At 37.5% G+C, this 12764-nt stretch overlaps 1 protein-coding gene across 6 annotated transcripts in view; it reads left to right on the top strand.

Moving 5' to 3' along the window:
- Piezo (piezo type mechanosensitive ion channel component) overlaps nt 1-12764 on the top strand; it is a 289087-nt gene that overhangs the window by 70927 nt on the left and 205396 nt on the right. For all 6 annotated transcript variants that reach the window (XM_083113418.1, XM_083113417.1, XM_083113421.1 and 3 more), the window contains exons 4-6: nt 4528-4647; nt 6172-6411; nt 9326-9572. In XM_083113418.1, coding sequence (XP_082969544.1) covers nt 4528-4647; nt 6172-6411; nt 9326-9572 — 607 coding nt within the window. The remainder of the gene's footprint in view (nt 1-4527; nt 4648-6171; nt 6412-9325; nt 9573-12764) is intronic.

Here is a 12764-nt window from a genome sequence, read left to right as displayed (position 1 = left end):
TTACGTAGACGCTGTTGCCACGTTGCGTATTTTAATTGGTTGTCTGGCTTTGAGTTTCCCCAGCACGGAGAAAAGCCAGCGATCAGCTAGCGCGGGAACCGGGACAGGTTGTAACAAACGCGGTATAATATCGGTCTGTTTTCGCAACACAAACTCATATCAACCTGAATGTTAGACAACCCGAGAAGCACTATCGTTGTGCGGGATGCATAGAGTCACGGCTGATTTGTGCTGAATTTAATATCTGTCGTTTTCGATTTTTTTTTACATGTCACCCCCTTCCCACCCTCACCCCTATGCGTGCCAGGCGTGGTCTTACCCTCACAGTATTTCTTTCCACATTGTAAGTGATACGTGTACCAAGTTTAGTTGAAATTGCTCCAGGCGTTCGAGAGTTAGGCTGGAACAGATATACCGGGTGGTCCATTTATAATGATAGTATGGAATATCGCACGCAGAATGCATCCAATCGAAAAATTGCACAGAATAAAAGTTTGATACTATTGAGGGGGTAAGTCAATGCCGCAAAAATTTCGTTGCCGCCGCCCACCCCTTAGGGGGGTGGGGGTAAATATGAAATTTCAAATGGAACACCCCCATTCTTTTTACATATTTGGATTCCGTGTTGAAAAAGAATTTTTTTGTTCGAAAAATTTTGTAAAAAAATTGCGAACTTCCAACTTTTATAAACATTTGGTAGTTCCAGTTTCATTTTGTTCCCTTTATGTAATAACAGTTTTGGTTTCCGTTGAGAACATTGAATTTTATTCAAAAAATGTGTGCAAAGAATTCGGCAAAAGAAAATTGTTTGCAATTTATGTTCTTGTGTAACAATAGATAATATTAATTTGTTCCAACTCTTTGGTTTCAAGGAACAATTTCATATGAACAACAAAATTAAGTATGTTACTACAAATTAGGTATCAACATCATGGTTGTCCAGCTCACTACTCCATTCAGGCTCGAGCCATGTTGGACACAAAGTTTCCTGGTCGATGGATAGGACGTGGAGGACCCGTTTCTTGGCCAGCTCGTTCACCCGATCTCACGTCGCCTGATTTCTTCCTTTGGGGACTACTTAAAGAAAAGTGCTACCACGAAGTTCCAACAATGCCAGAAAACATGAGGCAACGAATTATTGATGCTTGTGCCTCTATCACTCCTGACATTTTGGGACGAACAGTGTGGAGCTTCAGACACCGTGTTTTGAAATGCATTAAAGAGAATGGTCATCATTTTGAACATTTGCTCCTTTAAACATTTATTTGTATACCTCAAATGATACCTAATTTGTAGTAACATACTTAATTTTGTTGTTCATATGAAATTGTGCCTTGAAACCAAAGAGTTGGAACAAATTAATATTATTTATTGTTACACAAGAACATAAATTGCAAACAATTTTCTTTTGCCGAATTCTTTGCATATAGTTTTTGAATAAACTTCGTTTTTGCAATGTTCTCAACGGAAACCAAAACTGTTATTACATAAAGGGAACAAAATGAAACTGAAACTACCAAATGTTTATAAAAGTTCGAAGTTTGCAATTTTTTTACAAAATTTTTCGAACAAAAAATACTTCTTTTTCAACACGGAATCCAAATATGTCAAACGAATGGGGGTGTTTCATTTGAAATTTCACATTTACCCCCCACCCCCCTAAGGGGTGGGCGGCGGCAACGAAATTTTTGCGGCATTGACTTACTCCTTCAATAGTATCAAACTTTTATTCTGTGCAATTTTTCGATTGGATGCATTCTGCGTGCGATATTCCATACTATCATTATAAATGGACCACCCGGTATATCGCGTGAGGCACCTAAAAGTACCACCTGAAATAGCGAAGAAACCAGAAACAGTAGCGATGTGAGGTTTGCGGGAAACAATAATATCAAATGGGGCTCGTAAATCGGAGGTATGGGGTGGGTCGAAAAATATCGACAAATGGGGCATCTGGAGCAAAGTCATATTTTTTTTTAATGGAACGATATACAATAACATGCATAATATAAAAGAGCACACGCAGAGAAACACAACGCCGTTGGTCCCATGCATTTACTGCACATAGGAACGAAGAAATGGCCATGTGAAAATATGTAAACAAACTAACAAGTGGCCCACTTTACCGTCAGTACCACGGCATGTACAAGTATGAGATGTCGGAAGCCATTGGACAAGATGAAGACAGAACGTGTTAAAGGAAGAAAAAATACAGTAGACATCGTCAGCACCATGTATTTGACAGTGTTACAGCATAATGAAAATTACCATGACAGTATGTCGAAGAACCACTGCGTAAGAAGCGAAAACCTGTCAAAGTGTGTGTTCAAAGTGGTGGCCGTCAGCTGCGATACAGGCAACGAGGCGCCCACGCAAAGATCGTTGCACAGAATGTAGCATCTCGTAGGGAATGTCCCTACAGGCCGCAGTAATGCGGTGTTGCATATCCTCTGGAGTTTTTGGCACATCCCGGTAGACAATCTCCTTCAGCTTTCCCCACAGGAAAAAGTCTAACGGTGTCAAATCTGGGGAACGAGCCGGCCATTTGACAGGCCCTCCACGTCCAATCCAACGATTTGGAAATGTATTTTCCACACATGCTGTAGCACGTCTTGCACTGTGAGCTGGGCACCCGTTGGTACCACATTTCCCTCCTTGTCTGAAGTGGTATGTCCTCCAATAGTACAGACAGTTCATGTTGTAAAAACTGTATGTATCGGTCAGCATTCAGTGTCCCTTGTATAAAAAAAGGGCCAATGAGATGTTCACCCACTATACCACACCACACGTTCACACTCCATGGGCGCTGGCGTTCCACTTGGCGAAGCCAATGTGGATTTGTCACCGACCAATAGTGCATGTTCCTTAGGTTGACATTTCCATGATTGGTAAAAGTTGCCTCGTCAGTGAAGAGGATACGTGACATCCATGTGCAAAACCGAACACTGTCCACAAAATCATTCCCGTGAAGTTCCTGATGGAGGGAGATATGATATGGGTGAAACTTGTGTGTGTGCAGAATGCGCAATACACTTCGCTGACTCATCCCAGCACCCCTGGCAATTTCACGGGAGCTAACGTGCGGATTCACAGCAACAGCGGTGAGAACATTTGTTGCACTGCCTCACCTATAGTTGGCTTGTTCCGCACACATGCTCGTGGTGTTACACTTCCGGTGTCTCTTAATTTAATAAATAACTTACCAAACAGACGTCGAGATGGCTGTCGTCTGTCCGTATATCTCTCTGCGTACACACGGTAGGCTTCTGAGGCATTCTTTCGGCATTCCCCATAAATCAGGATCATGTCCGCTTTTTCTATGTTTGTGAACACCATAATCTTCGCTCTTACCACTACAACTGCTTGCTATGAACTAACACGATCTCGTGGACCTGCTAGCAAAACTTGCTCTGCGTAAAGGCAGTTCTGTCAGGCACCTGAGAAGTCTTACATGCCGTGGTACTGACGCTCAAGTGGGCCACTTGTTAGTTTGTTTACATATTTTCACATGGCCATTTCTTCGTTCCTATGTGCAGTAGATGCATGAGACCAACGGCGTTGTGTTTCTCTGCGTGTGCTCTTTTATATTATGCATGTTATTGTATATCGTTCCATTTAAAAAAATATGACTTTGCTCCAGATGACCCATTAGTCGATATTTTTCGACCAACCCCATACCTCCGATTTACGAGCCCCATTTGATATTATTGTTTCCCGCAAACCTCACATCGCTACTGTTTCTGGTTTCTTCGCTATTTCAGGTGGTACTTTTAGGTGCCTCACGTGGTATACACACACACATACATCCATTTTTATATGTATAGAAGATTGAAGGGTTGTTCTGATTGGCTGCTGCTGCTAATATTCAAAGGAGGGTCCACTAGCAGATGCATTTGGCAAAAATCTTTTAATTATACAGTCCATGGTGATTGTGAGGGGAAGGGGGTTGAGCAGGTTGGTTGATCCTTTCAATGGAAATCAGCATCATTAATTTGATTGCAGAAAAGATAAAAATCTTACAAGGAAAATATAAGCTAGCTCGAAGAATAGGGTGTAGAATTAAGAAAGTACGTCAAATACGTATGTTCAGAATAGTTAATGGTTTGTATATGGTTAATAGCATAGAATCAAGAAGAGAAATATTATAAGCTCAGTGTACCATATTCCTCACCCTGCTAATGTATCATTACTTGCATGACAATCAACAAATAATAGCTGATGTGATGGAAATAGCATCCAAACTATAGCATATATATATCATCTAGCCATTAACCTTGAGATTTCCCTCCTATTTCTTGATATTTTAACTAGATAATGTATCTATTGCCTATCATGACACTGCAAATTTATGAAGTACTCAAGATATGAAAATAGATATGATGTTTGGATATATTCAGAAGGTTTGTGTTTTAAGCTTGAATTTGCAAGCAGGGGAATTTTTTTAACCTGTGTTAATTGAATGTTATTTCCATACATGTATAAAGTAGCATTTTTCCATGATCAAAGTAAATTTATCTTCTCTTGTAGGGCACACTGGAAGATACCTGAAAGCAGTTATGAGCCTCAGTTTTTTGATAGCTGGAGCGCAACTTACATTTCAAATCGTCCTTCTTTCAATGCCGCCCTATGGTAACTTCATCGATGACTGTGAGTGGTATTTATATTTTCTTTTATTTATTTCATTATTTATTGCATATAGACTCTCACTCACTCTCTCTCTCATCTCTCGTGTGTGTGTGTGTGTGTATGTATGTATATATATATATATATAATGTAGTCAGAGTGTTTGCTATACAGGAACATAACTAGGCTGATGTGTGATGTGTTCGAGTAGGACAAAATTGTATGTATGTGTGTGTGTGTGCTTGTGCATGTGTATGTGTAACATATATTTTAAGCCTACCATGGTATTTCCAACCTCACAAAATTAACTGATGTAAGAAGGATATATATTTTTTTTTAGTATAATACCAAATGGCAGAATGTGGCTTTCTTTAAAAATATATATTGGAATGAGAGAAAAATCCAATTTAATGCTTTTTAAAATAATTTTATTCAATTTTTTCTTTTTTCTTTCTTCCAAGTATTTATTTATTTATTTTTAAGTTAAGAAAGGCTTCATAAGTCTTGTGAAGATATTCACACTTCAGGTGGTGGCCCTTGCATTGATTAGTTTCATAGTCTCTCTTTAATGTACTAAATATTTTGTAGTTTTGCAACAAAAGTATAAGTATTAAGCGGCCCAAATACTAACGTGCAAATACGCGATGTAAATCCCGCTGCTAATTTACACAAGTACGTTATGCCAGATTGGGGAGACATACTCTGCGACGTATAGTTTTTCATACGTACACCCTTCCCTCGGAACCAGTTCTTGGAAGCACAAGCTTAGGTAGTCCTGTAGTACCTGCTTCATACAAAGGGGAGTCCCCAGGGACCGACCTATCAGCAGTGGTACCTCACGGATTATCGTTGTGCACAATTGCTGGGTCTTGTTCGGGGGAAGATCAGGGCAATTATCTCCGCTGGTTCCTTCCAATCCCAACCTGCCCTTTCATCCCCCGTCACCTGTACACATGCGTATATGCAGAAAAGTTAAGGCAACAATGAACCTATGCGTAATGGATGTATATTTAATCAGGATAAAAAATGCCATTGTTTTGAGTGCTTGTCATGTCAAAACGAGGCTGCATCAAGCAAAAGGTAATTAGTTTGTGTTGATGTTGTCTAACTAGTGGTGGAGATTGGGTTCCAAAACTGGAGGGGCAAGGTGCCAAAAAACTGTGGGGGGGGGGGCAAGGATAAGGGTTAGCATAGTGTAGGGGCAAAAGTGGCAAAAAGTGTGTGTGTGTGGGCTAAATAGCCCCCAATGCCCCCCCCCCCTAATTTCTGCTAATGTGTGTAACATTTGGTTATTTCAAAAACAGATACTTCTAACTCAACTGAATTAGCTGTATTAATATTAGCAAGTTCTGATATATTGCTATGATGAGAATACATATTTTAGGCAAAAGAATGAATCTAAGAGTTAAAGTGCAGCATTTTTTTCATCATCTAAGAACATCCTGTAACATATAATCTGTTGTCTTTCATGTAATATTTACAAATATTAGCATATGTTTGTGTGCATGACATGTCAAATTTTTGTTAACATAAAATTCACGTTTGCAGGTGAACTTCTCGAAAAAATACTACGCCATGTGGGATTTGTTCGCCTGGATTCAATCAGAGCGGAAGATGGAGTCCGAATGTTACTCCCAGATGCCTTCATGCTTGTCTTCTCAGTCTTTTTGTTTGTCGTTTGCTCGAAGCTAGAAAGCATCCCAAAATCAGATTCGGAATCGTCGTTTCATGCTGCTCCGTTCAGCGCATTTAGCTCAGGGACCAATACAAATTTTTTAGTATCAGTAGGTAAGGTAAAAGGCAATGAAATTTGTTTTAGTATAATGGTGATCATCAGGGAATGGATTTATATGTACCAAAAAAGTATCAGATATGTAAATATATACATTGTATTTAGTTAATTTAATCTAACTAACTTTCTAGCCTTCTTAAACCCGAAGGTTCATGGCTGCAGCAACACAGGCCTTCCATCTGTCCCAATCCTGAGCAAGATCCATATACTCTTTTCCATCCCTACTGATTTCCTTTAGGTCCATCTCAACATTATCTCTCCATCTTCGTCTTGGCCTTCCTACTGGTCTCTTACCATTAGGTTTCTCAACAAGAATCCTGTAAACTCTTCTTTCCTCTCCCATTCGTGCCACATGGCCTGCCCACCTAAGTCATTTTGATTTAATCATTCTAATAATATCTGGACATGAATACAAATACAAATATTTTTAATCAAAGTATGGAATTAATTATGGACTTACAATAGTGAAAAATGTCAATGTTCATTAAGCAAACAGCTAACCTTGCTAAATGAAATGCATTAGGCTTACATGACATTAACTGTAATGCAAAATTCAAATATAAAATGTGCTTTATTTTCTGTTAACAATGGATTACCAAACTTTATTTCAAGTGCTGAAATATGAATCTCCTCCTGACGTCCCTAAAGACAGATTTATATTGATTGAAAGTATGTTGAATATTGCATGAAGTAATAGGAGTGTATTTAAAATGTACAATGAATTTCACTGTGATAGCTAGACAAGAATTTTAGAATAACAGATGCATTGTCTATTTCCACACAAAACAAACAGAATACAGATGAATGGAAAACCTTTTGTATTTAGCACAAGAAGGGGAATGTAGTAACAGCGTGAATATGGAAAAATGTTAGAAAGTATGGGAATTATATGTAAAAATAACTATAATATGTAAAATATGTGCTAAAAGCCAATACAGGGTGGCTCAATAAGTCACTTAACACCCCCAGTACAAGGCCACTGCAGCGCGCAACATGGAAATGGTGATGACCAATCGTTATCAGGCCAAGGGGGAACCACATTGACACCACCCACAAGGTCGGCGGCCATCTTGATGTCCGCCATCTTGAATTCAACTTCAGAATTTTAAATGGGAAGGGGGTCGTGCGACATATCAAAATGGGCTAGAATTTCACGAAAAAATGCAATGGAATTTCACGAAAAAATGCAATGGTGAAGGTTTTTTCGACGTATCTTTAACCAGTAAAAAGTTATGACTGAATTATTGTACCAATTTGCTCCTTTTCGAGGTGTTAGAAAAATGCCTTAAAATTTGTTTAGCGCGTCGGTAATGCATCGAGATCAAAGTGACGTCTATGGAGAGACGTTTGCATGCCATTGCACATTATTTTAATCGGATACATCCATGAAGAGCTGTGCATTATGAATGGTTGTCGGGAACAATTTACAGTGTGACGCTTCCATTGAATTAAAAGTCCTTCACAGTGACAAGGCTAATGTTTATGTTCATAAGGAAGTTTATAAACAGAATATGTGACCCTTGTCATCTGATAACTAACTTTGGACAGAAACTGGTTCATAACATTCCCATAAGTGTTCTGGTGTTCTTCCCTATTGAAAAAACTCTGTAAAAAGTACCTTCTTCCATAAGCAAGGATGAAAAAAACTGTTTATTTAACAAATCCAAGTAGCCTTAAGCATTTAAGGTTCCGTTAACCAATCGTGTTCACACATCATGCCACACCATTAACTTACCAACACTAACCATTCAGCTTTGATCTGTCGAAAATGGGTTATCAGATAAAAATCATCGAATATTCTGTTTATGAACTTCCTTATGAACATAAACATTAGCCTTGTCACTGTGAAGGACTTTTAATTCAATGGAAGCGTCACACTGTAAATTGTTCGCGACAACCATTCATAATGTACAGCTCTTCATGGATGTATCCGATTAAAATAATGTGCAATGGCATGCGAACGTCTCTCCATAGACGTCACTTTGATCTCGATGCATTACCGAAGCGCTAAACAAATTTTAAGGCATTTTTCTAATACCTCGAAAAGGTGCAAATTGGTACAAGAATTCAGTCATAACTTTTTACTGGTTAAAGATACGTCGAAAAAACCTTCACCATTGCATTTTTCGTGAAATTCTAGCCCATTTTGATATGTCGCACAACCCCCTTCCCATTTAAAGTTCTGAAGTTGAATTCAAGATGGCAGACATCAAGATGGCCGCCGACCGTGTGGGTGGCGTCAGTGTGGTTCCCCCTTGGCCAGATAAAGATTGGTCATAGCCAATTTCAAATTCCATGCCGCAGTGGCCTTGTACTGAGGGTGTTAAGTGACTTATTGAGCCACCCTGTATATTGAAACATGTGGAAAATATAATTACCATTTTTTGAACTTTCATACTACAATTTACAAAGAGAATGCATCGATTTTAGCATTATATTTATGTTACATATAATCCAGTCTCTGGCGATCATGCTTTAAATGAAGCCAAACACACGTGCAAAGTAAAAAAACACAATATTTAGAAGTTAAAGTACATTTAAAATAGTAATTTGAATACATAGTATCATTATCACCGTCATTATTTCTGTAACTGCACAGATAACTTGGCTTTCTTTAACTTTTCAGTGTTTTAGAGTTATTTCATTTAGAAAACCTAATGCCTTAAGCATGTCAAAATATAACTTGACTGTTAAATGAATGAATAGATACATTGGAAAGAATCAAGCTGAAAAAACTTGGAGCCATCAAGATTGAATGAATTATGTGGGGAAAATGTAAAATTGGGGTTCCACTGTATATCTTATAAATTGTATAATAGTAAACAGTTTGTTGAGAAGCCGATGCCACAGTACTTTGTAAATATTGAGTATAAGTAATATGGTGCCTAACATACTTCTTCTTTCCAACAGGAAAATATTTAGCTTTGGCATCTCTGTGTGTTGCTGGTGTGATTCGCCCCTCTGTAACGAGTGCCTTGTATTACTTGTGCTTTCTTGGTGGAGCCACCTGGTGGGGATGCTACAAAGAACTGGGCAAGGCCTTCGGCTGGGTGTGTCGCATCATTCTTCTATTAGTTGTTGCCCACATTATAGCACTCTTCCTTTATCAGTTGCAATGGGCACAAGAATTAATTCCAAACAGTGATAGATATGCCAGGTTAGTTGCAACTTGCCTATCTAAATTAATACTTGAAAATAGTCTTTTTTTCACTTGCAGTTTTTGGTATTCCTAGTTTTCATGAGTAGATGCAAACCAAGTAGCATAAAATCCAGTACTCTATACACAGAACAGAACCTTATTCTACTTGGCATGTCTCTAGGAATATAATGTATATGACTGAAGAGTTCTCAGTTGTAACAAATCCATTTTCTGTCAATGAGTTTATTATACAAGAGAAGTGTCTTGTGACTGTACATGGTATGCAAATACATGAGCTCATGGCCGTAGGAAAAAAAAAAAAAAAATCGGGGGGGGGGGTTCAATCATAATTGTTCCCATGCGCATCGGAAATTTGAATAATATTTAAAATAATATAAAATAAAATAATATATATATATAAACACTTACGTGAGTGAGTATCGTTAAAAAGTCCTATATACGACGTTTCGCGGAGCTATGCTCTGCTTCTTCAGGTAACTGTTATCAGTACATAAAATACTTCGTCATGTTAAAAAAGCAATCTAGGATTAGATAAAAAGGATTAGATTAAAAGCATAAAATTACATGACTGTTAAAAACTATAGATGCCTTGGTAATGCCAAAAGTGGAGCTGAATTCCCATACCACCCAAAGGGCTAATTGACTGCAAAGAAAAAAAAATAAATAATAGTATTAATAACAATAATTATACAATAATAATCAAAATTTCATAATAATGAAAAAGATATTCCATAATAATAATATTTATTATTATTATTGTTATATCCTTGAGGGGGCTTACTCAATCCAGCAGATGAGTGAATATCCAGCACAAGGCTTTTTTTTTTTGTTGTTATTTTTTTATGTTTCATACAGTCTGTACTGAAATGCACAATTATTATACTTTGTTATTAAATTTTAGATACCTTCAAGAAAAAGCTTTAAAAGTTAGATGGAAATTTTAGTCATAAAGTTTTTGTTGTTTGACCTTAAAACTTAATTCTTGGAATTTTGAAAAGTGTAGAACCAGTTATTCTTCTTAAGAACTTAGCCTGGTGCATGGGTTGTAACCTCAATGACAAATGTAATGCGCTACGAAACTGGAGATCCTAGGTTTGAACTCCTATCAAGGGGGATTTTCGACTTTATAGGACAGGGAATTTAAAAGTTGGAAACGGAATTTTGGGACAATCATAAGGGAATTTTCAGTCTATGTTCCTTGTGGCACAGGAACAACACTGGAAAGAGGACAGCAGAAGTGAAAATGGAGGGGTCGCAGGTGGGGTGTGATTCCGAGAATAAATCCTGTTTCACTCAAGTTTCAGAATTCCAAATATATGAAAATTCTAGCTGGATCGTTTCAACAATGTCTCCTTGTATTTTTGCAATGCTTCAAAAAAAAAATATTGACAATGAGTTTCAGATTTTGGTTTCTGAACTTCCATTAATCCAACATGTCAGAAGTTTCAGGGGGGAGGGGGGGTTGAACCCTACAAATCCCCCCTCTAAATACGGTCATGCATGTTCTTAGGCTATTCAAGCTTTTTTTTTTCACCTGTTGCTAAAACATGTATCTTATTTGAACTATTTAATTTAGTATAATCATTGAAACACTAAGCAATATGTAGTGTACTTTGTGCTCTGTACACTCCACCCATATGTATTGTATAAATTACCACAAAATTCCTATCATCACTAATATTGTGATATATATACTGTTATAACTAAAGTTCAAATCACAAACCCTGAGACCTTCTGTAAACAAAACCACCTGCATGCAGAAAGCATTGCAAACTCATAGAAGTAAAATAATCCACACGAAAATCCAGCGTTGTTACAGGATTCATTACGTAACGTAAAACAATGGCCATTTTGTAGTATGGGATATGCTGCCGCAAATGACGTCTCACTTTAAACCCAATGCTCTTTCATTTGTACTTATTGCTTCACCTTTATGGTTAACTCTTTGCACCAGTAATCATTTCCCATAAATTTGGCTTCTTTCTTGCATGTGAATTGAATATATTTTACTTGCATTTTTTTAGACAAAATGATATAACATGGTAATGTATATTTCTAAGGATGATATAGATAGGAGTGTATTTGAAATTTGTTTGTAGATTTTATGTAAATTGTATCTTATGTAAATATAATATATAATGGGCATAAACAGCCATATGCATTTCTGTAAGTCCAATAAATATATTGATGATGATGATCAAAACAAGACAATTAAATAGCAAAGTTCAAACAAACTGAAAGTATAACAGAAGAGCTTCTGTAGTGTCTAATTTTGAGTGTAGACTCAATCATGTGATTACTTGTGAAGGGTCTCATGTGTAGGTTGACGACTAGACACATACATTCAAAAAGGAGGTCACAGACATACAAAAGAGGACACCGCAAAATATTGCAGCACATTTGCCATTACCATTAATTTCATAAATATATAAAATGTCCTTCTTCCAACATATAACCACAATCTATTCCAGCCTTGGGTTCCTATTTTTGCAAAACAATATTGTTCCTGTTTATAGTACTTGTTCTCCTTTGCATAGACTAGTGCAACTGTAGGTTGGAATTGATTTTCTGTGGGGTGAGATACCCTACAGAAATTTGCCCCTACCAACTGTAACTTCTGGATCCACCACTGTTTTCCAGTTCTGGGATTCAAACCAGGAACCTTTTGCATCGTAGCACTGTGTGCTAACCATTCCGACATGGAGACTGGCACCTTGGTATTGAATAAATGTAAATATTACTTAATAATCAAATTTCTCATTACACGTTTCTGTGTCGCGTATGCATGACTCGAAAAGGAACTGCAGTCTGGGACGCATTGAAGGCTCATTTGGACAAAATGATAGTAGTTGAGCTCCCAGGTGCTCAATGAGCATTGCTAGAATACTTGTCGCGCCTCAAGTGATATTCTTTACATGTAAAATAACACGTGGTTGATTGTTATAGCTGGAAGCATTTCTCCAAAAAAGGAGGACATATACCGATTCTTTAAAAATCTGCCCAGATGCTGGACAGACACCTAAAAAAGTGGACATGTCCAGATAAAAGAGAACGTCTGGTCACCCTACTCATGTGGAACACATTATTTCATAAATTGCATGAGTTCTTATGTAATTTTCATTTTGAATGAACCAAATATTCATTGGAGAATTATGACTTCCTTTTCATGAAGTCTTATTTTTACATCCT

The sequence above is a fragment of the Lepisma saccharinum genome, chromosome 27 (assembly GCF_977018435.1).
Source record: "Lepisma saccharinum chromosome 27, izLepSacc3.1, whole genome shotgun sequence".
NCBI lineage: Eukaryota > Metazoa > Arthropoda > Insecta > Zygentoma > Lepismatidae > Lepisma > Lepisma saccharinum.
This window is presented reverse-complemented; position numbering and strand designations above follow the sequence as displayed.